Here is a 27,326-nt window from a genome sequence, read left to right as displayed (position 1 = left end):
CCCACCTGTTGAGTCAGAAACTCTGACTAAGCCTTGCTAACTGAAAAGACAAAAATAGTACTTTACTGTTACTATTATAGAATTTTCTCTCTCTCTCTCCCCTTTCCTTCCTTCCCTCCCTATTCTTCCCTTCTCTTCCTTAATCCTCACCCAGGACATTTTTCCACTGCTTTTAGAGAAAAAAGAAGGGAGAGAGGAAGGGAGAAAGGAAGGGAGAGAAACACTGATGTGAGAGAGAAACATCAATTGGTTGCCTCTTGTATGTACCCAGACTGGGGATTGTATGTACTCAGACAGGACTAGGAAAGGAACCTGCAACCTAGGTATGCACCCTGACTGGGAATTGATCCCACAACCTTTTGGTTATGGGACAATTCTAGAATGAACTAAGCCACACTGGCCAGAGCACATTTAATAATACGCATAAAAAGAGAAGACTTAAAACAATGGTTGTCAAACTTTAGCAGCATAGCAACCTTCTGAAAGGTTTGCTAAAACATGGATTGCTGGGGCTTCCAGTCAAGATGGCAGTGTAGGCAAACACAGTTCTTGCATCCTCCCACCAGCATTATCAAACTTACAACTAAATTACAGAACAACCATCCTTTAGAACTGCCTGAAATCTAACTGAACAGAAGTACTACAACTAAAAATATAAAGAAGAAGCCACATCAAGACTGGTCGGAGAAGCAGAGAGTCAGAACAGGCTGGTCCCACAGCCATGTGTGGAGGATAAAAATCAGAAAGGAGGTGGTATAGATAAGTTCTGGTCCAGATAGAGTCGTAGGCAGAAACCCATCGCTTCCTCGCACAACCAAAAGAAGGATAACAACTAATCTAAAATCAATAAACAACCAGAAGTGCCAGAAAATCAAACTGAATGGAACTCTGACAACCAAGAAATTAAAGAAAAAGTGAACCAGAACAACTAGACTGGTGAGGACCCTTGGTGAGGTGGTGGACTGCATAGGTGAGGCTGACAGGGAAACCGCAGCAAGGCTGCAGGCTATGCGGGTGGGGCTGGCTGAAGGTGAAACTGAGACTCAAAGATGACTGGACTCGGGGCGACAGCCAGGTGGAAGAAACTCCCAGTCTCACGTGAGAGTTGAAAAGTGCATTAGAGATGAGCAGGTGGGCTGCACTGTTCCCTTTCTGGCCCCTCCCCTCGAGGCAGTGCTGCAGCACAGCTAAGAGGGCCTCCCCCATACCTAAGGCCTTGCCCCCTTACAACTTAACAGGTGTGCCAAGACAAAGAAATATGGACCAAATGAAAGAACAAAGCAAAGCCTCAGACAAGAGAGCTAAGCAATGAGGAGATAGCCAGCCTATCTGACAGAGAATTTAAAGCCCTAGTAATCAAAATGCTCACAGAACTGATTGAGCTTGGCCGAAAAATGAAAAAACAAAGGAAGGATACCCAAAGTGAAATAAAGCAAAATATTCGGGGAACCAACAGTGACAGGAAGGAAACCAGGACTCAAAGCAACGATTTAGAACAAAAGCAAGGAACAAACATCCAACCCCAATAAAATGAAGAAACAAAAATTAAAAAAAGTGAAGGGAGACTTAAAACCTCTGAGACGGCCTAGAATGTTCCAATATTTGAATTATAGGGGTACCAGGAGGAGAAGAGGAAACCAAGAAATTGAAAACTTATTTGGCCCTGGCTGGTGTAGCTTAGTGGATTGAGCTTGGGCCTTCGAACCAAACAACTGCGGTTCAAGTCCCAGTCAGGGCACATGCCTGGGCTGCAGGCCAGTTCCCAGCAGGGGACACATAAGAGGCAACCATACACTGATAGTTCTCTCCCTCTCTCCTTCCCTCCCCCACCAAAGATAAATAAATAAAGAAGAGCACTCTTAAAAAAAAACTTATCTGAACAAATAATGAAGGAAAACTTCCTCCATCTGGCAAAGGAAACAGACTTCCAGGAAACCCAGAGTCCCAAAGAAGTTGGACCCAAAGAGGAACACACCAAGGCACATCATCATTAAACTACCCAAGATTAAAGGCGAAGAGAGAATCCTAAAAGAAGCCAGAGGAAAGGAGAGTTACCTACAAAGGAGTTCCCATAAGACTATCTGCGAATTTCTCAAAAGAAATCTTGCAGGCAAGAAGGGGCTGGAAAGAATTATTCCAAGTCATGAAAGGCAAGGACCTACACCCAAGATTAATAATCTATCCAGCAAAGCTTTCATTTAGAATGGAAGGGCAGATAAAGTACTTCTCAGATAAGATCAAGTTAAAGGAGTTCATCACCACCAACCCCTTATTGTATGAAATGTTAAAGGGACTTATGTAAGAAAAAGAAGATAAAAAATATGAACAGTAAAATGACAATGAACTCAAAACTATCAACAAATGAACCTAAAAGAAAAGAAAAACAACAAAAACTAAGCAATAACTAGAACAGGAACAGAATCAGAGAAATGGACATCACATGAAAGGATTTCAGTGGGGCGGGGGGAAAAGTACAAGGAAGCATAGTTAATAGGCATAAAATAAATGGGAAAGACAAAAAATGGTATAGAAAACAGAGAATTCCAAGAACTTATATATATAACCTACAGGCATGAACTAAGGGGTGGGGAGTGCTAGAGGGTTGGGGGTACAGGGCAGGGCAGGGATAAAAGGGAGAAAATTGGGAAAACTGTAATAGCATAATCAATAAAAAATAGTTAAAAAATCAGGAAGGATATCTGGGCTGCAGTGGTTTCCCCTGAAGAGTGACAAGTCCCAGCCCCACATCAGGCCACCCAGCCCAGGATTCCAGTGCCAAGAAGAGAAGTTCCCACAACTTCTGGCTATAAATTTCAATGCGGATTGTGACTGAGTGAGATAGAGGGCTCTTGGAATCCTAGGTAGTTCCTCCTAAAGGGCCCATGCATGGATGTACTCAGACTCAGTTTCTGTGAGCTCCAGAGCTGGGGAAGCAGCTGGTAAGGCACCAGGGACAGAAGGGGAGGAACGGAATTGTCTTGCATCAAGATGAGAGCTGGAGGGGCAGCTTTTTCCCAGACAGAAGTGCTGGCAGAAGCCATTATTCCTTTTCTGAGCTCTTCCCTGACAGAGCTAGCAGACAGGTGCCATATCCAAGTTTCTACCAACCTGGCTCACATGGTTTGCCTCACCCTACAGATTCCATGAGTTGCCCTACTCAACTTGCAGGCTCACCCAAGCTGTTTCCAGTGGCTGCGCCATTCAAACGGCCTGTCTTGGCTTATGCTTCAGACTTTCCTAAAACCTCTCAAACAAGCAGCAGCCAGTCTTGGTTCACAGCTTGGTCTCCCCTGGGCAACTGCAAACCCAGCAATGAGTAGCAGCCATCTGCAGATGGCTCTGTAGCTCAGGATGGCTTACCCTGGGCAGACCACAGTTTGGATAAGTAGATGAAAAAGGTGAAGGGACTAAGGAGTACAAATTGGGCCCTGACTGGCATGACTTCGTGGATTGTGCATTGTCCTGCAAACCAAAAGGTCACTGATTTGATTACCCATAAGGGCACATGCCTGGGTTGCAGGCCAGGTCCTCAGTTTGGGGCATATGGGAGGCAATAGATCCATGTTTCTCTCGTATGTTGTTTCTCTCCCTCTCTTTTTCCCACCCTTCAGTCTTTCTAAAAATAAGTAAGTAAAATTTCAAAAAAAAAAAAAAGGGTACAAATTGCTACTTACAAAATAGTCATGGGGATGTAAAGTACAACACAGTGAATATAGTCATGAATAGTGTAATAACGATGTATAGTGTTAGACTTGTATGGATGTATTAAAATGATCACTTAGCAAGTTATATAGTATCTAATCATTGGGGTGTATACCTGAAACTAACATGATATTGTATATCAACTGTAATTAAAAAATAAAAAAGGATTGAAAGTAAAAAAAAAAAACCCAACCAACAAACATAGATTTTTGGGCCCTACCATCACAGTTTCTGATTCAACAGGTGGGACCCCAAAATGTGTTTCCAACGAGTTCCTATGTGAGGCTGAGGCTTCTGGTCCTGAAACTACCCTGAGAGTCGCTGTCTCAGGACACTGACAGACCTTTTAATAATCATTTCTGGGTGGGGAGCATATTTGTTATCACTTCTACACATAAATTTTATTTAAATAATTTTTTTTACAGTAGAAAAATATTCTAAGGTCTCCAGTAGGAGAGGAACCATAATAACTAAACAGGCTATGAGGAAAATAATGCAATCTAGTGAAAAGTAGTTGAAGTTAAAGCCCTGATTTCATAGGACTTGGTGACCTTAGGCTATTTAATTATCTATGCTTCAATTTTCATAGGAAATCTATATCTTCACAAATATGCCATAAACATAAGAAACACTTTGGATTCTGTAAGAAGAAACATACAATTTCAATTCAGAGTGCTAAAATGACACCAGCGCAGGAAATGTGTCCATTAGGACTGTGAGCTAGTACATAAAGTTCTAAGACAAAAGTGGAAAAATAACAGAAAACATGATTTAACTGCCTATATTTAAATACAAACCAATATTGGGACTTCCAGCCAAGATGGAGGCATAGGTGGAAACATTGTGCCTCCTCACACAACCAAGTTTAAAGACAACAAAGTTTTAGTAACAAAAATGCAACCAAAACACAGAAAATTGAACTATATCGAAGTCCAACAACAATGAACCATTCAGCCAGACTGGTAAGAGGGGTGGACACAGTGGCTGGCAGAGCGGGGTTGCACAGGAAAACTCAGCCAGACCAACCCAGGTGTGGGGTTGTGACAGGCAGACCCAGTGAGGGCACAAGGCGGCTGGCTGACCACGGTCACACATTCACACGCAGATAAACCAGGTGAAGGAGGAGGCATAGGTGGAAACATTGTGCCTCCTCACACAACCAAGTTTAAAGACAACAAAGTTTTAGTAACAAAAATGCAACCAAAACACAGAAAACTGAACTATATCGAAGTCCAACAACAATGAACCATTCAGCCAGACTGGTAAGAGGGGTGGACACAGTGGCTGGCAGAGCGGGGTTGCACAGGAAAACTCAGCCAGACCAACCCAGGCGTGCAGGCGGTGGCTGGCAGATCCCAGGCGTGGGGTTGTGACAGGCAGACCCAGTGAGGGCACAAGGCGGCTGGCTGACCACGGTCACACATTCACACGCAGATAAACCAGGTGAAGGAGCGAGCAGTGACATAGAGTGAGCAGTGAGAAGGACCGCGCAGGCCCCAGTGGCAAGAAGCAGCAGAGGGGACCACCACTGCCCCTTTGACCCCGCCCTCACATACAACATCACCACCCAGCAACTGAGTTACCCTGCCCTGGTGAACACCTAGGGCTCTGCCCCTCATATGTAACAGGCATGAACAGACCAAAACATTATGGCTCAAGAAGAACTCAAAGCCCCAGAGCCAATAACTCTAAGTGAAAAAGAAATAGCCAACCTATCAGATGCACAGTTCAAAACACTGGTGATCAGGATGCTCACAGAACTGGCTGATTTTAGTAACAAATTAGGGGAACAAATGAAGGCTAAACTAAGTGAAATGAAGGGAAATGCACAGGGAACCAATAGTGATGGAAAGGAAATTGGGACTCAAAGCAAGGGATTGGACCAGAAGGAAGAAAAAAAAAACAACCAAATAGAAAAGAATGAAGAAACAAGAATTCAGAAAAATGAGGAGAGGTTTAGAAACTTCCAGGATATCTTTAAACATTCCAACATCCGAATTATAGGGTTATCAGAAGGGGAAGAGGAAGAGCCACGGGTGGAAAACTTATTTGAACAAATAATAAAGGAGAACTCCCCCAATCTGGCAAAGGAAATAGACTTCCAGGAAGTCCAGGAAGCTCAGAGAGTCCCAAAGAAGTTGGACTCAAGAAGGAACATACCAAGGCACATCATAATTACATTAGCCAAGACTAAAATGAAGGAGAGAATCCTAGAAGCAGCAAGAGATAAGGGGACAGTCACCTACAAAGGAGTTCCCATCAGACTGTCAGCTGATTTCTCAAAAGAGACCTTACAGGCAAGAAGGGGCTGGAAAGAAGTATTCCAAGTCATGAAATCCAAAGACCTACAGCCAAGATTGCTTTATCCAGCAAAGCTTTCATTTAGAATGGAAGGACAGATAAAGTGCTTCTCAGATAAGGTCAAGTTCAAGGAGTTCATCATCACCAAGCCCTTATTATATGAAATGCTAAAGGGACTTATATAAGAAAAAGAAGATGAAAAATATGAACAGTGAAAGGACAGCAAACACACAGTTATTAACAACCACACCTAAAACAAAAGCAAACTAAGAGGACAGCTAGATCAGGAATGGAACCATAGAAATGGAGATCACATGGAGGGTTAGCAACAGGGGAGTGGGAAGAGGAGAAGGGGGAGGAGGTACAGAGAATAAGTAGCATAGACAGTAGGTAGAATATAGATAGGGGGAGGGCAAGAATAGTATGGGAAATATAGAATCTAAAGAACTTGTGACACATGGACATAAACTAAAGGGGGAGAAATGGGAGGGAGGAATGGGGGGAAGGGGTGTGCAGGGTGGAGGGGAATGAAGGGGGGGAAGGGACAACTGTAATGGCATAATCAATAAAATATATTAAAAAGAAATAAAATACAAACCAATATTGGACAAGACTATTTGTTTCTCTTTTATTTACTTTATTCTATATTAACATTTTGTAAATTTTTAAATCATGACATCTAGTAACAAATTCATTTCACTTTAATCCAGTATCATTGAAATGTATATATATATATATATATATATAACTGAATGGAAAATTTAATGGAACAGCAATTTCCTTATTTTATGTGACCCGCTCTGACATTTTGTATTCCATTTCATCTAAAAACATTGCTGAGTGCAGTGCACTAAACTTTACAACCTACTAGTTGTTCATGACTCATATTTTGAAAACCACTGTTCTAGATCTAAAACTGAAGGAGAAAAACATCTATGAATCAGCCTAAACCCGGGCAGTTGTGGCTCAATGGACTGAGTGCCAGCCTGCGAACCAAAGGATGGCCGGTTCGATTCCTTTGCCAGTCAGGACACATGCCTAGGTTGCAGGTCAGGTCCCCAGTAAGGGGTAAGCAGAAGGCAACCATACATTGATGTTTCTCTCTGTTCCCCTCTGTCTAAATATAAATAAAATAAGTCTTTTAAGAGAGAATACTTCAAAAATGCTAAGAGCTTGCCAGAGTGAGATAAGCAGGGTAAGAAACTACTCATTTTATTATTATTATTTATTTTTTAAAATATTATTTATTTATTTATCTTTAGAGGGGAAGGGAAGGAGAGAAGGAGAGAAATATCAATGAACAGTTGACTCTTGTGAGTCCCCTGCTGGGAACTGGCCTGAAACCCAGGCACGTGCAACTGGGAATCGAACTGCGATCATGTGGTTCCCAGGCCCGCGTATTATTATTATTTTTTAAAGATTTTATTTATTTATTTATCTTTAGAGGGGAAGGAGAGGGAGAGAAACATCAATGTATGGTTGCCTTTCGTGAGTCCCCTGCTGGGAGTTGGCTTGCAGGGAACCAGCCTGCAACCCAGGCATGTGCCCTGACTGGGAATCGAACCACGATTCTCTGGTTCACAGGCCCGCGCTCAATCCACTGAGCTACACCAGCCAGGAAAAGAAACTACTCATTTTAAAGAAAAAGAAAACAAGGATACAAAGAATTAAAGGCATTGCTTAAGGCAATAGGCAGGAATAGCTAGGTAAATAGGGGCAGACCTGGGCTTAGTAATCACCACTCACAACACATAATTTCCTGCTCTTTTACAATATTTTAACAGGAGATCCAGAAACTACTTGAAATGCTACTGTAAGTTTCATTTATTTTTTTACTTTTTTTAAAAAAATGAACCTTGTTATCTTTAGTCCATGTTCTTTTTTTTTTTTAAAGATTTTATTTATTTGTCTTTAGAGGGGAAGGGAAGGAGAGAAGGAGAGAAATGTCAATGTATGGTTGCCTCTCATGCATTCCCTGCTGGGAACTGGCCTGCAACCCAGGCATGTGCCCTGACTGGGAATTGAACTGCGATTGTGTGGTTCGCAGGCCCGTGCTCAAATCCACTGAGCTATGCCAGCCAGGGCTTGAAATGCTACTGTAAGTTTTAGTAGAGACTTTTGTCCCAAGTTCTTTTTTTCAGTTATAGAATGATTCACTGCCCTGACAAACACATATCTTCCTTTCCTTACCTTTTATTTTAGAAAAGATCTGTTTTTTTGCCTAATCTGCATCTAATTCTAAGTTTAAGCACAGGGTGGAGGGGAACTTGCTTCACTTGCCATAGCGTCAGTAAGAGCATTGTGGATTTTAAAGAGACACAGGGAGAAAGGGAGAGAGAAATGGGCTTAAAATAAAGCAAAACAGGCATTTGGAAACAATAAAGAACTGCACGGCAGTAAGAGTATTTAAATATTGTAAATAGTTCCTAAAAACAGGAAAAGGTTCCTTTTTCTTTGGAGATCTTTAGGTACATCATCTCTTTAGGAAAGTTTAGATCTAATCTTGACAGCAAGGAAAGAGATTATGAGCCTAATTTTATAAACACTTACTCTCAACAATTTGGTGTGTATGTCTGAAATTTCATCTACCTCTGCTGCTTCTAGGTTGATTTTCATCAACTTTTCATATCTGCATGAAAAACAAGTATAGAAAAAATGAGTATAAAGAATACATAGATTTAAAAAGATTTTTCATAAACTATATTTGAATTTTTATTATCATAATTATTTAAGAATAAATACTAAATGCAAAGTCTACAAAAAAAGAGATTTCAAGAAAACTTGATAGCCTAGTAAAGATGGAATTTTATATACTTATATTAGCAGGTTAGGAGATAAAATATAAAAGACAACTTAATTTCAAATAGTCTTTTATGCCAGAGTAATAGTCAAAATGCCAGAATTCAGAATTAACAGTGGTCAATAATAAATTCTGACTTTATTTATTTTTCCTATGCAGAAGTAGTACAGTCTAGAAAGAGGCAGTTTAAAATATTCAGTTTCAGAAGATATTCATAAGGATAAGCATTTAATAATAAGCAAAGTAAACTTGAAGTAATCCCAAAATTCTACAAATAGTACCAAAATACAGTTCTAGAATACTTCTTTGACTTCCTTTGTTGATTACAGGTTTTTTATTTTCCTGTTCAGACTTTCTGCTTTGCAAGGTAAAAAAGTAAGATGTTTCTATCTCAGATTACCTTCTCCTTTGCAAAGGAAAATGATGGCTATTTTTTGGCCTTTGTGAAGAGGTAACTTAAACTAAGGTTGTGTCTTACTACAAGCACTTGCATAGCATGCTATGTTTGTCAAGGATAACTAAACAAATGAACAAAAATGTAATGATATTTAACATTTTAAAAATTACTGGTTAAAGAAGGAATCTACTCACGCTTTCATAGTTTTTTCAATGCTTCTGAGGCAGAAATCCAATGTGTTCACAACTTCTGTCTTTTTGTGAACAGTTTGCTTATAATCATCTTTAACTAATTCTCTAAAAAAAAACAGTTATATTCTCATTAGTTTATTTAAGGAATTATTTGTTTTCTCTTGTCTACCACTAATCACACTATTGTCTTACTGTTCAAATTTCTTTCTTTCTTTCTTATTTGTTTGTTTGTTTATTTATTTATTTGTTTGTTTGTTTATTTATTTATTTATAGAGGAGGGAAGGGTGGGGAGAAAGAAAGGGAGAGAAACATCAATGTGTGGTGGCCTCTCGTATACCCCCAAATGGGTACCTGGCCCACAACCTGGGCATATGACCCAACTGGGATTTGAACCTGTGACCCTTTGGCTTGCAGGTCAGCACTCAATCCACTGAGCCATAACAGCCAGGGTCTATTGTTCAACTTTTTTTAACAGTCCTGATATATTATGAGAGCCAATTTACTTCGTATTAATAAAAGTATCTCTGTGAACCTCACACCTATCTAGGGCATAAACCATTACTATATATTAGGTTAATCATTAAGAAATCTGAAGCATTAATAGTGTATTTTTAAAAAGTTGATGTATATTTACACAAATAAGCTGAATAGATTTACATTTTCTGCTGTCAGAATTTTTGCTACTCATAGCAGACTTCTGTCTGATTTTTACTCTAAATCAATATGATCCCTGAAGAAGCAGGATGACATTACAAATAATATAATTGAAGGGCTTTTGGTTTACATTAAAAAAAAAAACCAAACTAAGACCTGATGCTTATTTTTGCTAAGAACGATATTTACATTTTTAACGGCTGTAAAAACAAAACGATGAGTTCTGGCCAAGATGGAGGTGTAGGCATGCTTGGCCTCCTCACACAACCAAAAGAAGGAAACAATCAATTTAAAAACAAAAAGTAACCAACACTGCCAGGAAATCGAACTGTATGGAAGTCTGACAACCAAGCAGTTAAAGAAGAAACATTCATCCAGACTGGTGCACTGAGACAAAGAAATGTGGACAAAATGAAAGAATAGATCAAAACTTCAGAAACAGAACTAGGCAGCAAGGAGATAGGCAACCTATCAGATGCAGAGTTCATAACACTATCATCAGGATGCTCACAGAAATGATTGGGTACAGCCACAGAGTAATGGAAGCAGTGAAGGCTACGCAAAGTGAAATAAAGAAAAACATACAGAGGACCAACAGTGAAGGAAAAAACCCCGAGATAAACCAATGATTTGGAACAGAAGGAAGAAATAAACATTCAACCAGAAAAGAATGAAGAAACAAGAATTCAGGGGGGTGGGCTGGGATGGGGGTAAAAGGCAGAAAACTACTTGAACAATAATTAAACAAATAAATAAAAGAAAAAAAAGAAACAAGAATTCAAAAAAATGAAGAGAGGCTTAGGAAACTCTGGGACAACTTTAAATGTTCCAACATATGAATCATAAAAGTGTCAGAAGGAGAAGAGGAAGAAAAGCAAGAAATTGAAAACTTATTTGAACAAATAATGAAGGAAAACTCCCCCAGTCTAGCAAAGGAAACAGACATAAGTCCAGGAAGCTTAGAGCATCCCAAACAAATTGGGCCCAAGGAGGAACACACCAAGACACATCATAATTAAATCACCCAAGATTAAAGAGGAGAGAATCTTAAAAGCAGCAAGAGAAAAAGAGTTACCTACAAAGGAGTTCCCATAAGACTATTAGCTGATTTCTCAAAAAAAAAACCTTGCAGGCTAGAAGGGGCTGGAAAGAAGTATTCAAAGTCATGAAAAGCAAGGACCTACATCCGAGATTATTCTATCCAGCAAAGCTATCATTTAGAACGAAAGGGCAGAGAAAGTGCTTCCCAGATAAGGTCAAGTTAAAGGAGTTCATTATCACCAAGCCATCATTATATGAAATGTTAAAGGGACTTATTGAAGAAATAGAAGAACAAAACTATGAATAGTGAAATGAAAAAAACTCAGAACTATCAACAACTGAACCTAAAAAAAACAAAGAAACAAAAACTAAATACACAATTAGAATGAGAACAGAATCACAGAAATGGAGATCAAATGGGGGATTATCAGTGGGGAGGGTTATCAGGGGAGAATGGGGGGGAAGATACAGAGAATGAGAAGCATAATTGGTAGGCACAAAATAAACAGGGGGAGGTTAAGAATAGTGTAAGAAATGGAGAAGCCAAAGAACCTCTATGTATGACCCATGGACATGAACTAAGCAGGAGGAACGCTGGAGGGAATGGGGGTACCGGGTGGAGGGTGATAAAGGGGCAAAAAAGAATAGAACACCTGGCCCTGGCTGGCATAGCTCAGTGGATTGAGCACGGGCCTGCGAACCTGAGGATCACGGTTTGATTCCCAGTCAGGGCACATGCCTGGGTTGCAGGCCAGTTCCCTGCAGGCCAACTCCCAGCAGGGGATGCACGAGAGGCAACCATACATTGATGTTTCTCTCCCTCTCTCCTTCCCCTCTAAAGAAATCTTTAAAAAAAAAAAAAAAAGAATAGAACACCTGTAATACCATAATCAATAAAACATACTTACAAAACAAACAAACAAAAAAACCCAAAGAGAGACCTTATGTGGCCCGCAAAGTCTAAAATATTTACTAATTGGAAAAAAGACATTTACCAGCAGTAGTCTACATTAAAAACTGTTTTCTGTGACTTAGGGAGCCAAAAGTTAGTAAGAAAAAGGGATAAAAGCTTCATGGAGTAGCAACTGGGGCAGATAACAAAAGCAAGTGAAAATAAATGGAGTCAACATTTAGATTTCTCCAGAAGCTATTTAATAAAAACAAAGAGGCTTCTTAATGGAAAGAGAAAAGCAGAGGCTTACAAACTAGATATGTGAACACACACAAAAATATTACAAGCATATATTTATGAGTTTATGGTGAGAAGGGGGGAAAAAGCCATTCCTTTTTCTCCTTAGAGGCAGCAGCAGAGCAAAAATAATGACATGCATCCCTGGCCTGGTAGCTCAGGTGGTTAAAATGTCGTCCTGATAGGCCAAGGTTGAGGGTTCAATAGCCCATCAGGACACATACAAGAATCAACCAAGGAATACATTTAAATGAAACGACAAATTAGTATTTCTCTCTCTCTAAATCAATTACAAAATAATGACATGCTTTATATATGTTTTTGCAAGAAGGGAAGGACAGACTCAAGGAGGGTACACAGAAACTGTCACAAGCATTAAAACCGAGCAGCACTGCGAGTCCAGAGACCATGTGGCCGGTACTCTGGATCTGTAAAATTCAAAAGCTTCAAATGACATTGTACAGAACTTAGAGGCATGATTCTTAAATGAGACCATTTACTCTCCCTTTCTGTAGATGGAAGGATGGTATCTACAAATCACGAAAGGTTAAATAAAGGGCAAATCTTATTCATTTTCAAAACATTTCCTAGGGCCACTTTCAGGAAGAACATATTGAACCACATGATCAATATTCTAACCTAGAGTAACTATATTAAGTGACTTAGTTTAAAAAATTAGCTTTTAAATTGCTTGTCAAGGTCAGTGTGTACTCATTCTGTATGCTTCCATTTACATGAAATCTCTAGACTAGGCAACTCTATAGCAACAGAAAATATATTACTGGTTGCCTAGGAATAGGATGCTAGAGCAAAATGTGGAATGACTGCTAATGGACGCAGGCTTTCTTTTCGGGGTGATAAAAATATTCTAAAATTAGTGGTGATGACTGCACAACTCTGTGAATTGAACTAAAAGTCAATGAATTACACATTTTTTAAATGGCTGAATTTTATAGTAGGTGAATATCTCAATGCTCTTTTAAATTTTCTTTTATTGTTCATGCTATTAGTTGCCCTTGCTTTTTTTTTTTTTTTAAGATTTTATTTATGTACTTTTAGAAGGGAAGGGAAGGGAAGGGAAGGAGAGAGGGATAGAAATATCAATGTATGGTTGCCTCTCGTTCGTCCCCTGCTGGAAACTGGCCTGCAACCCAGGCATGTGCCCTGACTGGGAATTGAACCTCAGTTGTTTGGTTCACAGGCCCGCGCTCAATCCACTGAGCTACACCAGCCAGGGCTGTCCTTGCTTTTTCTCCCTTTGTCTACCTTCACCCAACCCCACCAATGTTTAAAAAAAAAAAAAAAAGCTGAGTGTGTATTTCATTTGGGGAAAAAGGTGAGAAATGGAGGAAGATTCTAAGAATGCAAACCCTAGATAGAAGTACAGGCTGTACTGGATTACAACGACAAAGTCTTCCAAGATAGTGAAATGAGAACCAGGGTAAGGTCCTTGGAAAAGGAATTCATTTGCCATCACAATGCGCAGTGTAGTGTAAGTTTTAAAATTCAGATATTATTATCCTGTCTCACAAGGTTATTGTAGGAATCAAATGAAAAACATAGCTGCTGTACGTTTTATAAACTAAATGTGAAACAAAATATTATCATAAAAATCAGGCACCTGACCCTACCTAGTCTGAAGAGATAATGGGGTGGTTAAAGTTATTTAGTGAGATCTATGTGAAGATCAATTTTCAAATTTCTATTACTTACATCAGCCATCGCATCCCCTTTCGCATTAATTCCTGATAAAGCAGCAAGGAACTGGCAATTCGACAGGCATAACACACAACTCCTGTTATTGCCTGATAAAGAAATGTAAAATGTCATTTGGTGCTAACTATGGTACAGGTTAAGGAAAACATTTACACAAAACATTTTAACCTTACATATTTTTATAGCACAACTACCGATTTCTAAAAGCTGAGGACAGATATAACTGCAATAAACATTTCATCCCTAACATGGTAATGTTAAACACGTATTGCCTCCATACAGAAAGTTTTATGAATTCAAAAGAGGATATAAAGTCAGAAAGAAAGAACACACAATATTTTGCAATGAATAATGGCTTACGTGAATAATTTCCTACATCACACAGGCATATATAAAGACACAACACATTTCATTGCTTCCACTATTGACAGGATAACTTTAATTCAGATGTTTACACAGTAATTTAATGAAACACTAACCTTAGCCATGCTAGCATCTCCGTCTAAATCATAACGTGGCTGTACTTTCGGGAGGGAAACTGAAACATGAAATAAAATAATCAAAATCAGAAATAAAGCATTTTGAATAAACTATTATATTCTTTAGGGTGTCTAACTTTTTGGCATCTCTCAGACACAGTGGAAGAATAAGAGTTGTCTTGGGCCACACATTAAATACATTGTGACAAATAATCATTAAAAAAATCTCATAATGTTTTTTAAGTAAATTTACAAAAACATTCATAGCCAGCTGGACACCCCTGCACCTCTACCTTCAATATTAACCTTTAAATGAAATCTAAATTAAATATTAGTGGCAAAACTCTGTAATATTCTTTTCCTGGTTAAAAATAAAAAACCACCTGAGTCCTGACTGGTGTGGCTTGGTGGGTTGGGTGTTGTCCCACAAACCAAAAGGGCTGCCAGTTCGATTCCCTGTCAGGGCACATTCCTGAGTTGTGGGCCAGGTCCCTGGCTGGGGGGTATGCGAGAGGCAACTGATCTATGTTTCTCTTCCTCTCTTTCTTCCCCCCTCCCCCCCCAAAAAAAATAAATAAATAAAATCTTTAAAAATCACTTGAAACAGTAACACTCATTTTCATTTTTTCTCCAATATATTTTAACATAACCAGCTCAATGCTTCTATTTAAATTAAAATTAAATAAAAAAATCCAAAGAGAAATTTAAAAATCTAGGTAGAGAGGTTTTATTTAAAAAAAAAAACAAACACCAGGTTTTATTTATTCATTTTTGGAGGGGGGAGGGAGGAAGAAAGAGAGGGAGAGAAACACCCAATGTGTGAGAGAAATATCAATTGGTTGCCTCTTGCATGTCCCCAACTGGGGAGCTGGCCCAACACCCAAGCACGAGCCCTGACTGGAATCAAACCGGTGACCTTTTGGTTTGCAGGTTGGCACTCAATCCACTGAACCACACCAGCCAGGGCAGGTTCCCCCCCTCCCCTCCCAATAGAATTAATAAGTTAAAAGACTCCAAAATGCAGCTCTAATTTTTCTTAGACCCCAAAGCCTTGCAAAGTGTCCTATTCACACTGGGCACAATAAATATTTGCTGACATGTATGATACAAAAGGTTATTTAGGATGTAAAATACTAAAAGCAGACAGCTACAGTGAAACATACATGACGAAATATTTTACTTCATGAAGCAAAATATTTAATGCCAAAATATTTTGCCTACAAAGCCTTTAAATTTTATTATTTTTGTTCAAATAATTAACAAAACTTTAATGTTTACAAAGGGTCCACATTAATGTCATCCTCAATCAACTTTATGAAGGTGACAATTTTACAGGGTTTTTTTTAATGGTAGTAAGAACAAGGAAAATCCCAACTTACTTTTTTCATATATCAATCCTATGGTACTCAGAGGTTCCCGGCTTACTACAAAGATAGGGTTTTCCTCAGTAGTTTTAGGGAAATGCTGTGCTAGTCTCCCAGGTTCTAGAACTAAGCGTCGTCCTTCATATATAAGTTCTTGATTTGAAGAAGTAATTTTGGTTTGTTTATACACCAATTCATGAAATACAGTAGCACTGTGTGAGGAAAATCCAAAAAGACAACATAATTGGGATAAAGAGAGAGGTGAAATCTTTTTCTTTTTAATGACTGGGTACAACACCCATTTCTAAGTGGTACTTCAGATCACAACCAGTCCACAGAAACGCTGCTTTGTTCATGGGCCTACCACAGTCTATTAAACTAAAAATGCCATACAAACGGTCTCCACAGCAATCAATTCTACACTATTTCTGCCTGCATACCTATACTGGATGTATGCAATACACAGGGTTCTTAACATTCAACATCGGAAAGCCAACCGAGCAGAGAGCTTAAAAGCACTGACTCTGAAAGCAGGCTGAGTTCAAATTCCAGTTCCTCCATTTATCTGCTGCATTACCTCAGGTTAGTTAACTCCTCTGCACCAAGTTTCCTCAGGTGTGAAAGTGGAATAGTAAGGACCCCCCTTACAGATCTGCTGTGAGGACTAAATGACTTAAATATAAGGAACTGAGAATAGTACTCACAGCCCAAGTGTATAATGTTTGTTAAATAAAATAATATAACCAGGTATTCTCAAAAGGATGTTGTGGGGGTAAAGGTAGCCTCTCCCTAAACAGAGCCATGAAGTAAAAGAAGTGTTTCAGCAGCAATGTTGTGACCTCTGTCTTCCACAAGCCTCTGCTAAGATCTGGACCTTGGTTGATCTTTTTATGTTCAAATAGACTTTTAAGGACTCATGGACGTGGGCAACAGTGTGCTGATTGCTGGGGGCAGGGGGTGTAAGGGGATTAAATGGTAATGGAAAAATTACAATAAATTGCCCTGGCTGGTGTAGCTCAGTGGATTGAGCACGGGCCTGCGAACCAGACGATCGCGGTTCGATTCCCAGTCAGGGCACATGCCTGGGTTGCAGTCCAGTTCCCGGCAGGGGCCAGTTCCCAGCAGGGGATGCACAAGAAGCAACCATACATTGATGTTTCTCTTCCTCTCTCTTTCCCTTCCCCTCTAAAGATAAATAAATAAAATATTTAAAAAAAAAAGTATGGAAAACCCGAAAAAAAAAAGAAAAATTACAATAAAGACTAAATAAAAAAATGAAATAGTGGCCAATGCATAACTATAATACATATTTATTTGGGGTATTAAGTACCAAAATAAAGATGAATATTTTATTTTAATCTAATCTTGTATTAATATTTATATTTATTACATTATATTTAATGCTTATATTAGGCATAGGTGTCATATATTAATATCTAAAACACTTTATCTAATTAATGTGATTCCTTAATGAATTACCAGTAAAAGTCTCTTGAGTGTTGTAAGGCATCAAAACTGTTATTTGAGCCCTGGCTGGTGTAGCTCAGCGGACTGAGCACAGGCTGAGAACCCAAGGTCGCTTGGTCAGGTCCCCAGTGGGGGGTGTGTGAGAGGCAAGTGCACACTGTAGTTTCTTTCTCTTTCTCCTTCCCTTCCCCTCTCTCTAAAAATAAATAAATAAAATCTTAAAAAGAAAAGAAAACAAAACCTCCCAAACTGTTATTTGAATCCTGTCCCCAAAACGAAACCAAACAAAAACCTAATGCATATAGATAGAATGGTTGTAATGTTTTTTTCCTGCATTTTAAAAAACATTTTGTTTTGAGATCACTGATAATTTATATTCAGTTGTAAGAAATAATACAGAGAGATGCTATATACCATTCACCCAGTTTTCCCCAATGGTAACATTTTGCATAAATGTAATACAATATTATAACCAGTATGTTGACACTGTCGATACTGGCCCACCTAATCTAGTCAGATTACCTAGTGCTACATGTTAAGTGTGTGTGCACTTACTTATGCGCAGTTTTATCACATGGGTAGATTTTTTATGACACGGATTACGTACTTTCGTTTCAGTAAAGCAAATGATTATTTTTCTAGAACCTAATAAGGGTTTTATGCCACACATGCAAACAATAACTATACTAATTATATTTAAGGCTTATGCTTTAATATTTTTATGATAGGACAGTACTCTTAATAAAATGGCCCATTTATTAGTAGATGTTATTTATGGTTATGGGATTATGTAATTTGACAGAAGTCATAAAAACAAAAATCTTGTAAAATTTGCAGTTTAAGACTAAGCTAATTTACCCATAAATTTTGGAAAATTAGAAAATTAATCCTTTTATTCCAAAGAGAAGTAAAAGGAATTTACTAAGCACACAAATATTATTTTCTAAGTGGGAGTGGGTGCCTCTGGTGAAGCTGAGGTATCTTTTCTATTTCCTCTCACAATTTATGAAGACAATTAGTACAAACAATATTACCACATAGTAAGAAAATATAAAGAGGTACTTACGTATTATAGCTATGAATATAAATCTTATGAGCTGTCATTTGTTGTAGCGAAAAAACATGAATTATCATTCGGTGAAGTATATCACTAGTTTCTGCAAAAAACTGGTCAAAACCCCAACACTTTTCCTGATCTGCCTCAAGGATGTTTGCAAGAACAGGGGTAAGCAGAACTTGAAGACCCCTAAAATGATATTACAAAGAGTTGAAGAGTGAATGTGCTATGTTTATCCAGGTACAGAATCACAATATTAACAAATGAAAGTTCGGAATTATTATTATTAGATTGTATCAAAGTTTTAAAAAATCTGCCAACCTTTCAGAAAGCCAGGTAACCTTAGTTTAATATTACTTGCCAATAAATCAGGAATTATAGTATTTTTATGTTAACTTCTCTTTTACTGGTTATTTTCTTTGATTCTCTCATTCCCAAATTTCCTCAATTTTCCAAACACATTCTAACATCATATATGCAAAATCATGCAGGTGAAGTCAATTGATTTGAACCAGGTGGTCATAAGGACAACAGTTTAATTTCAGGATCTTTAATGTCCTTTTAATATGGCATTGCAATATATAATTTTTATGTTGAATTTATATGCATTTTATAGTACTTCTGTGAACAAAAAGGGGCTATGCAATAAACTTGACAAGTTCAGGGGTGCCATATGGCAGGCCTAACAGGCTTAGTGACCAAAAGGTCTGATCACATCCTAATTAGGCAAGTCATACGGGGTAGTCACATCCCAGGCCCATGGCTTCCTTTACCTTCCAAAGTCAACCTTTACCTTAAATGAGTTCTGTCCATTGTTCTTACATATCTAGGATAATATACCTTTGAAATGTCAGATTAATTTTCTTTTCCTACCCCTTAAAGGCACTACCATGAGTACCAAACCACCAAAGACCCCCCCCATCGTTATCTTGTTCCCTGCATACACCGCAACATGCTGTATGTGTTATTAACTATCCTGTACCCACCAATGTAAAGGAAATGTGTGTTCCTCCATTTCGTCTTTTAGCCAGTGCTAGATACTTCCCTGCTAAGTTTTCTTCCTCTTCCTTAATCTACCACTAATGGATTTCATGCATCTCCCTTAGGTCTTCTCCTTTGATTCAAATGTATAAAACAAGCTGGAAGGCCGTCACTCTCTGGAGCATTTGAGGTCCTGCCCCTCAGCATATGTCATCAGTTCGGCTCAAATAAGTTTCTTACAGTGACACGTATTTAGGAAGTAAAAGTACTATAACGATCTAGCAATCAATTAGTGCCAATTCAACTAGGAATAATTTTTTACTAATAACCTTAAATATTTTTTTAAATGAGGAGAATTTATTCTTGTTCATGTTTTTACAGAATTATAAAATTTGCTCAAGCAGATTCTCAATCATGGAATTTCAAATAGTCTTAAAAATATACTCTTAACTATGTGACAGGCAATGAAATAATTCCTTGCCTGTGAATAGTTTTCAAAATTTGTAGTGGACATTTAAAATTTTTGCCAACAGGAATCTCTTCTCCCTCCTTTTGTTAATAGAATCTATGTCTCTCCACTCTCTAACTTTACTCCCTATGCGCAGACAGGCATAAGAGCCAGGTTTGGTGATGATTAGTCGGAGGTGGTCAGGTTGAAGCATGTAAGTTAATTAAATGAAAATTAACCCAGAAATCTTTGCTAAAACTACAAGGAAGAAGTCTTTTTCCCCCTGGTGAGTTTTCAAAGCTGTAAGAATGTTAATCTGGCTGTGTCAGCAGCCTTTCCTGTGGCTGCCAGGAAAGAGTCCTACTGAGAGGAGAGAGGAAGCAGAGAAAAGCAGATCTGAATGATTTGAAGAGACCAAGTCTTGACACAGCCCGAGTCCAAGGATTTTCAGCTGGGCTTTAAGTCACATATATATGTGAACTTTTAATTACAAAATAAATCTATTTTTTTTTGCACTTAAACCAATTGAGTTAGGTCTTCCTCACTTGCTATCAAGTCTTGACTAATACTTGTAAGAAAAAGGATGGTTATCTTTTCTACAGTTGTTACATTTTTCATAGTTGTTTTCATTGCTAATTAGTAGTACTTTATGCCCTTACTAAAAGAAAAAACAAAAAGGCCCTGGCTGGTGTAGCTCAGTGGATTGAGCGCGGGCCTGCGAACCAGACGATCTCGGTTCGATTCCCAGTCAGGGCACATGCTTGGGTTGCAGGCCAGTTTCCGGCAGGGGTCAGTTCCCTGCAGGGGATGCACCAGAAGCAACCATACATTGATGTTTCCTTCCTCTCTCCTTCCCTTCCCCTCTAAAGATAAATAAATAAAATATTTAAAAAAATTAAAAAAAAAAATAAAAGAAAAAACAAAAATGCTTTCTGGTACCTAAGCAATTTTCATCAAAGAATGTATAACTTGGTGTTGTGCTAAAGACTGATTAGACAGATAAGGCCTGTTACCCTCCTGGAATACGAAATCTGCAGTTCAGACTGTCAAACTATTGATTCTGCGCTATAGCAATATAATTATTACACAGGAAGTATTCATTTCCAGACGTCTTTAAATTTTATGTTTTGCCTGAGATTCTCAAAATGAGTATTTTCTAAATCAAAATTTAACACAAATCGTTATTATAGTATTAAATTTCTGTTCTCCAAGAAATTTCTTGTGGTAATCTAGATACATGACACAATTTTATTTTGGAAACTTTTAAGAAAAACACTAAAATAAAACTGTCAAAACAGTGGTTTTCGAAAATGATTTGAGCAGTGAAACTCTTGGTTTAAGTGAGTTTTCATTGAAATCAATACATAAAACGATAGGTAACATTTTATTAGCTTGTAATATATTTACTTACACGTAAGTCAGACAAAAAGCACCTGCAGCCCTGACCAGGCAGCTCAGTTGGTAACAACGTCATCCCAATACGCCAAGGTAGTTGGTTCAATCTCTGGTCAGGGCACATACTCATAACCTATATGTATGTGTTCACTTGTGGATTATACAATTATCAGTCAAGAAAAAGTTAATTCATTAATCACAAATTCTACATACTGATGAGTGTCTTGGATTTATTTCTAGATTAAAATATAATTTACTCTTTTAATTTCTTTTCCCTTAAGTCTTTTGTTGTGATAACAGGATTCATATCTGAGACTATAACTTTTTTAGAATTCTGGCTGCTAAATTAAGTAAGACCTTTATGAACATTTGACATACTGGAAGAAGTAGGAGAAAGCTGTCATTTCTCACCTTTTGAGTAATATGAATACTTTTTTAAGAGTGAAGGTATAGCCCTGGCTGGTGTGGCTCAGTGGATTGAGTGTGGGCTGCAAACCAAAGGGTCACTGGTTCCATTCCCAGTCAGAGCACATGCCTGGGTTGTGGGCCAGGACCCCGGTAGGGGCCACATGAGAGGCAACCACAGATTTATATTTCTCTCCCTCTCTATTTCCTTCCCTTCCCCTCCCTCTAAAAATTATATAAATAAAATCTTAAAAAACATATTTTAAAAAAGAATGAAGGTATATTAAATTTCTTGAGGGCTTCTTTTTTAGAACTCTAGTTACTCCTACCTATATCCCACTATTTGTCATCTGTCAATAGGGAAGTCAGAAAAAAGATATCAAGTTCCTAAGCTGGATCCCCACACTGGACAGAATTCCAAGCCCAACAGTTAGCAATCTCAAAAATGTACACCCTATATCGTCACAGAGATCTGGCAAAATTATTTACATATTATATTTATATATATATTTTACATATTATATTTATAGTAGACTTTTTCATCACCACAAAGACAAAAATCATAAATTAAAGCATTGTTCTAAAATGACAATAAATTACGCTCAAGTATTCATGATTTTAGTCAATTAAGAGTCCAAACATCAATTGCAAAAAAGGAGAACTGGGTACACTCTACTTACCTAGAAAGACTACAAGAAACGGGCATTTCTGCACTCCAATCGATTGGTCCATTTTCTGCCTTCTGTACTCCAGATATTGCACCAGAAGGCTTTCCAGTAATTATTTTATACCTTGGGAGGAATAAAGGCAGAATAAAATAAACGGTTAATTACTGTATAGCCTATCAATGGGCTTTGCAAAAGTATTTCCTCAGGTGCACCTACAATTATCTACTAGATGAAACTTTGTGACTGATGTTCACAGGATCCATAAAACAACCAAAATACTTTGAATCTGACTGACTGAAGTAGGATAGTGGTTGTACGATTACTTTATGTATGCCATAATTAATTTTCATTTGGGATCTCAGAGTGCCATACAACACCATCTTGATGTTCACAACAAAAATATTAATTTTTCCATCTGAAAAAATCGAGCAAACACAAAAAAGTTATGTTACAGAATGTCTCTAGACCATTAAAAAAGCATCTAAACTCCATTTACCCATATTATCCAAAGGCACAGTCAAGTGGACAATGGCATTCTTAAAAAAAAAAACCCCACTATAGATAGCACAGTATCTGAAAGGTTCTTTGCATGTTGAAACATATATATACAAATTGAAATATGTGTTTACCAATATTAAGTCAAATTTAATTTCTTTTTTAAAAAAATATTTTATTTATCTTTAGAGAGGAAAGGAAGGAGAGGAGAGAAATATCAATGTATGGTTGCCTCCCATGAGTCCCCTGCTGGGAACTGGCCTGCAACCCAGGCATGTGCCCTGACTGGGAATTGAACCACGATTGTGTGGTTCACAGGCCTGTGCCCAATCCACTGAGCTACGCCAGCCAGGGCTAATTTGATTCTTGATGGAGGTGATAAAAATAAAGATGAACTGATGAAAGAGCTGATGGGGAAGTAAAAGAATACTATAATGATATATAGCACATTGGTGAAAGCAACCTTTTAGGTTTCAACTTTTATAAACAAAACATGAAAGTAGGAGAGAAATACGAGCCTCATGCCTTCAAGAATACTTTATCCATGCCCTGGCTGGTGTGGCTCAGTGGATTGAGCACTGGCCTATGAACCAATGGGTTGTGGGTCTGATTCCCAGTCAGGGCATATGTGTGGGTTGCAGGCTGGATCCCCAGTTGAGGGTGCGTGAGAGGCAACCACACATTGATGTTTTTCTTCCTCTCTTTCTCCCTCCCTTCCTCTCCCTCTAGAAATAAATTAAAAAAGAAAAAGAATACTTTATCCAAATGAAAATGAAAACATAATATAGCAGGATCTTGTATAATAGATTATTTCTGACATAATTTTTTATTTAATGTCTACATAAATGTGCTCTGAGCAAATCAATGTATTTTTCCCCCTCAAATCAATACATGGCTTTTACTGCATCTTTAAAATATCACAGTTAAGCTGGAGGAATCATTTGGCATCTTGCTGTTTCTATATAGCTTGACTACTGAGATCTCATTCATCAGCCTGCTGAACTGTTCCTTTTTCAGAAACATAAATACCATCCCCAAATTTTCTGTTATCTTTGTTTTAAACTGTGTGGCTTGCTGAGTCAAAGCAGCTGAATTTGGTACAAGTTCCTTCAAGAACTTGTTGGAAGGAACTTGTTGGAACATGTTGTTTCCTTCAAGAATCAAGTTGTCTTTCAGGGCTTGAGATACTGAACAAGCAACACCTGACCTCATCCAAACCCTGCAGATGTATTTTTTGTCTAAGAAATTTTTATTCTAAAAAAATTGTTTTTAGATTTACTTTTTGAGAGAAGGGAAGGGAGTGAGAAGGGAAGGGAGAGAGAAAGAGAGAGAATCATCAGTGTGTGGTTGCCTCTCTCATGCCCCTGACCAGGGACTTGGCCCAAAACCCAGCCATGTGCCCTGACTGGGAATCGAACTGGTGGCCCTCTGGTTCACAGGATGGTTGCTCAATCTACTGGGCCATACCAGTCAGGGTGCATGCAAAGAATTTTTTATTTCAACAAGAGAACCACTCTCCTGAATAACGACACTGATGGGGAAAGTGAGCTACACAGGCCTCCTCATGTAACAGTAGCCCAGTCTAACACCCTGTTCATGCTCTGTACGTGACTGAAGATACTGCAAACAGAAGCCAGTTCCTTTCTATTTCCCCACAATTTGTTAACCCAGATGATCTTCTCTTTCTTTCCATGAGGACTGAAGACCTTCCCCGGGGTGTTTCTGGGGCTCCTTGCACTAACTGTGGACATTTTCTGGGATGTCGGCAGTCTGACAGCTGAGAATGGTCTTTATCCTCACAGTAGATTAGATAAGGCAAAAAGAGTAAGTCAATATATTCTTGAAAAAAGTAGAACTAGTAAAACTGAAATGGACTGCTTACTCTTTCCTCAGCAGATGCAGTCGGGATTTCTGCCTTAAGAGATTTTTTCAGGAAAGAAAAATTAATGTGAAAAATAAGTTGCATTCACATGAGAAGGATCTGATTGTGGAGGAATAAGCAGAAATATGTGAGATTAGTGCCAGAAAAAACAAATAAATAGAAAGAATGACAGAATTCCAAAAGGGAATGCAGAGAAATTCTTGAAAAGCTTAACTAATTTTGGTAAGATGCATATGTAAACACATTTATAACCAGTAAACGAGATGTAAAGGGATTGATACTGCTATAAGGTGAGATAAATGCATAAGTCATTGGTAATTATTATTACTTCCGTAACTCTGAACTTTTATTAGCATCAGTAGTGTTCATAAAAGTTGAGTTACTGTGAAAAATAAAGAAATTCTCCTGTTTATTTTGCCCACACAGACAAATCATCAGGAATTCCTAGCTGCTTATGAGTTATATGCTTCCTTTATAGGGATTATCATACTTTCATTTAATCCATTTTTAGAAGAGCAATAAATGCTGACATTTCTTTTAAAGGTATCAGTAACAATAAAAGCATGGTTAACTGTTAGGCACAATTTATGTTTAAAGATGAAACACAAACTGACTCTCATTAACAAAGAGAGATGTATATAAAGGGCACTGCTGTAATGCAGACTCAAGATGATGCTACACCAAGTCAGTAATACAGTAATGGGTATCTTTTTCAATTATGAGAGGGGACCCCAAAACACAGAATTTACTTATAAAAATTGTGTATTTATTCTTACATGTTTAAACTTCATGTCACCTTCAAAGTACTCTCCATTTGATGCAATACACCTAATTAAGACAGTTTTTCCACTGCTCAAAACAATTTCTGAACTCATTGATTTTGATGCCTTTTAGTGCCTCTGCATTGTGATGTTTTACCTCTTCCACATGGGCAAACTATTTCCTTTAGAGGGCTTTTTTCATCCAGGGGAACAAAAAAAGTCATTAGGGGCATGATTGAGTGTGTAGGGAGGATGGCATGGGGATCATGCTATTTTTGATTAAAAACTTCTGAACACTCATTGTGGTACCTGCAGGTATGCTTGTAAATCACCCATCATGAAGTGGGCAAACACGCTCAAAGAGTTTTCAAAAACAAACTCAATGGAGCTAGAACACAGCCTCTCATAACAGTGCCAGCTAGTACACTGCTATGGATGGGCTCCTAGAATACTCACCTGGTGGGGGAAGCCTGTACTACAAGGGGGCTGTCCTCCAGAAGATAGGAGGTCTGCCCGGAAAAAAGGCAGCCATTGTTAATATAACAAGGATGGTTTGTGCAACATCGATATAACCTGGCAGCCCAGGAGAGAGGGTTGGAACACAAACACATGAACAATGATGACTTCCCTGTAGGGAAGTGGGGGCAGTAGACATTGTTGAGCAAGCATGTGTACTGTGTGGCCGTCACATTCAAAATGACTAAGTGAGTAGGGTAATGAATCTGTATTTAATTTTGTGTTAAGCTTGAACATTCCTCCATGAAAACTATTCCAGTGATTCAGAAGACTGCAGCTATGGGCAACTGGTGATTGGCAGCTTCATCATAACAACGCACAAGCTCAGCATCGCATCTTGTGCAGAGCTTTTTGGTGAAACATCAAATCACCCAGGTTACTCAGCTACCTTACAGCCCAGATTTGGTGCCCTGCAACCTCTGGCTGTTCCCAAAACTTAAATCAGCTTAGAAGGGGAAGTCTCATTTCAGACTGTGGATGAGAATCAGGAGAATATGACAGGGCAGCCAACAGCAATTTGGAGAACTGTGTGAGGTCCCAAGGTGCCTACTTTGAAGGGGACTGAGGCATCGTTGTCCTACGTGCACTGTTTCTTGTACCTTGTATACTTGGTAAGTATACAGTTCAATAAATGTCTCTATTTTTCATAGTACATGGCTGCATACCTTCTGGACAGACCTCACACTTCTGGTTTTTTTAGATTGCCCCTCATATGTTGTCTTTGCTGGAAAATATTCAGCTACCCAGGTTTTAGCAAAAGTCATTGTATCAGCGGACTTGGTTTTTCTTCCTCAAATCAACAAAAAGAAAAAAATGCTTTTCCCTAATTTTTTTCAGATAAGACTAAATAAAATATTATATTTTTACAGTTGTGATTATGAAGTCATGTTTGCTTGTAAAAGCATCAAATATATAATGGTTGGAGACAATGTTAAGACCTAAAGAATGGTTCGACACATTAGGCTGTCAGTGAGTTACTGTCCCAAAGCATTCACTAACTAAACAGCATCCATTTACTCAGTTGTATGTGTGCATGGTTTGGCTGTTTCTCACGAATCCAGTTCATTTACTAATTTCTTTTAAAACAAAAAGGTGTGTAGCCAATGTATGAATGAATTTCATAATGGACTTTACAGCTAGAAATCTCTCTTTCCTCCATTACTTGGTTTACAACAGTGATTTTATACAGTAATTATTTCCTAATAATTATGGCATTATATAAACATGTATTAGTAAAATGTATTCAGTCTTTGGACTGAAACTGCAACACTAGAAAAAAATTTAATGTTGCATTATATTTCTGAAATGGTAAAAGGTGTCAGATCAATTCAGGGTAGGAACTCTATTTCTTTTAGATCTGGTAATGATTCAATTATTCCACATACTACTATTTTCTCTTCAGTTATATAAAAGAAT

The 27,326-nt window shown here is 38.2% G+C and overlaps 1 protein-coding gene and 1 long non-coding RNA gene across 2 annotated transcripts in view; both read right to left on the bottom strand.

Annotated features, from left to right (window-relative positions):
• The window catches only part of TBK1 (TANK binding kinase 1), a 55,048-nt gene that overhangs the window by 7,982 nt on the left and 19,740 nt on the right, over window positions 1-27,326 (bottom strand). Inside the window, exons 7-13 of the mRNA XM_037063072.1 lie at window positions 22,269-22,379; window positions 18,369-18,548; window positions 15,851-16,047; window positions 14,472-14,530; window positions 13,990-14,081; window positions 9,395-9,496; window positions 8,554-8,632 (exon numbers count right to left, since the gene is read on the bottom strand). Coding sequence (XP_036918967.1) covers window positions 8,554-8,632; window positions 9,395-9,496; window positions 13,990-14,081; window positions 14,472-14,530; window positions 15,851-16,047; window positions 18,369-18,548; window positions 22,269-22,379 — 820 coding nt within the window. The remainder of the gene's footprint in view (window positions 1-8,553; window positions 8,633-9,394; window positions 9,497-13,989; window positions 14,082-14,471; window positions 14,531-15,850; window positions 16,048-18,368; window positions 18,549-22,268; window positions 22,380-27,326) is intronic.
• LOC118998724 (uncharacterized) lies at window positions 23,713-24,052 on the bottom strand. The gene is made up of 2 exons (XR_005068933.1): window positions 23,893-24,052; window positions 23,713-23,858 (listed from the first exon to the last, which is right to left on the bottom strand). It is a non-coding gene; the product is annotated as an uncharacterized LOC118998724 (long non-coding RNA).

The sequence above is a fragment of the Sturnira hondurensis genome, unplaced genomic scaffold (genome assembly GCF_014824575.4).
Source record: "Sturnira hondurensis isolate 20B ecotype Veracruz unplaced genomic scaffold, ASM1482457v3 Scaffold0014384, whole genome shotgun sequence".
In the NCBI taxonomy this organism is placed as follows: Eukaryota; Metazoa; Chordata; class Mammalia; order Chiroptera; family Phyllostomidae; genus Sturnira; species Sturnira hondurensis.
Note: the sequence above shows the minus strand (reverse complement) of the source record. Positions and strands in the feature narration are given on the sequence as shown.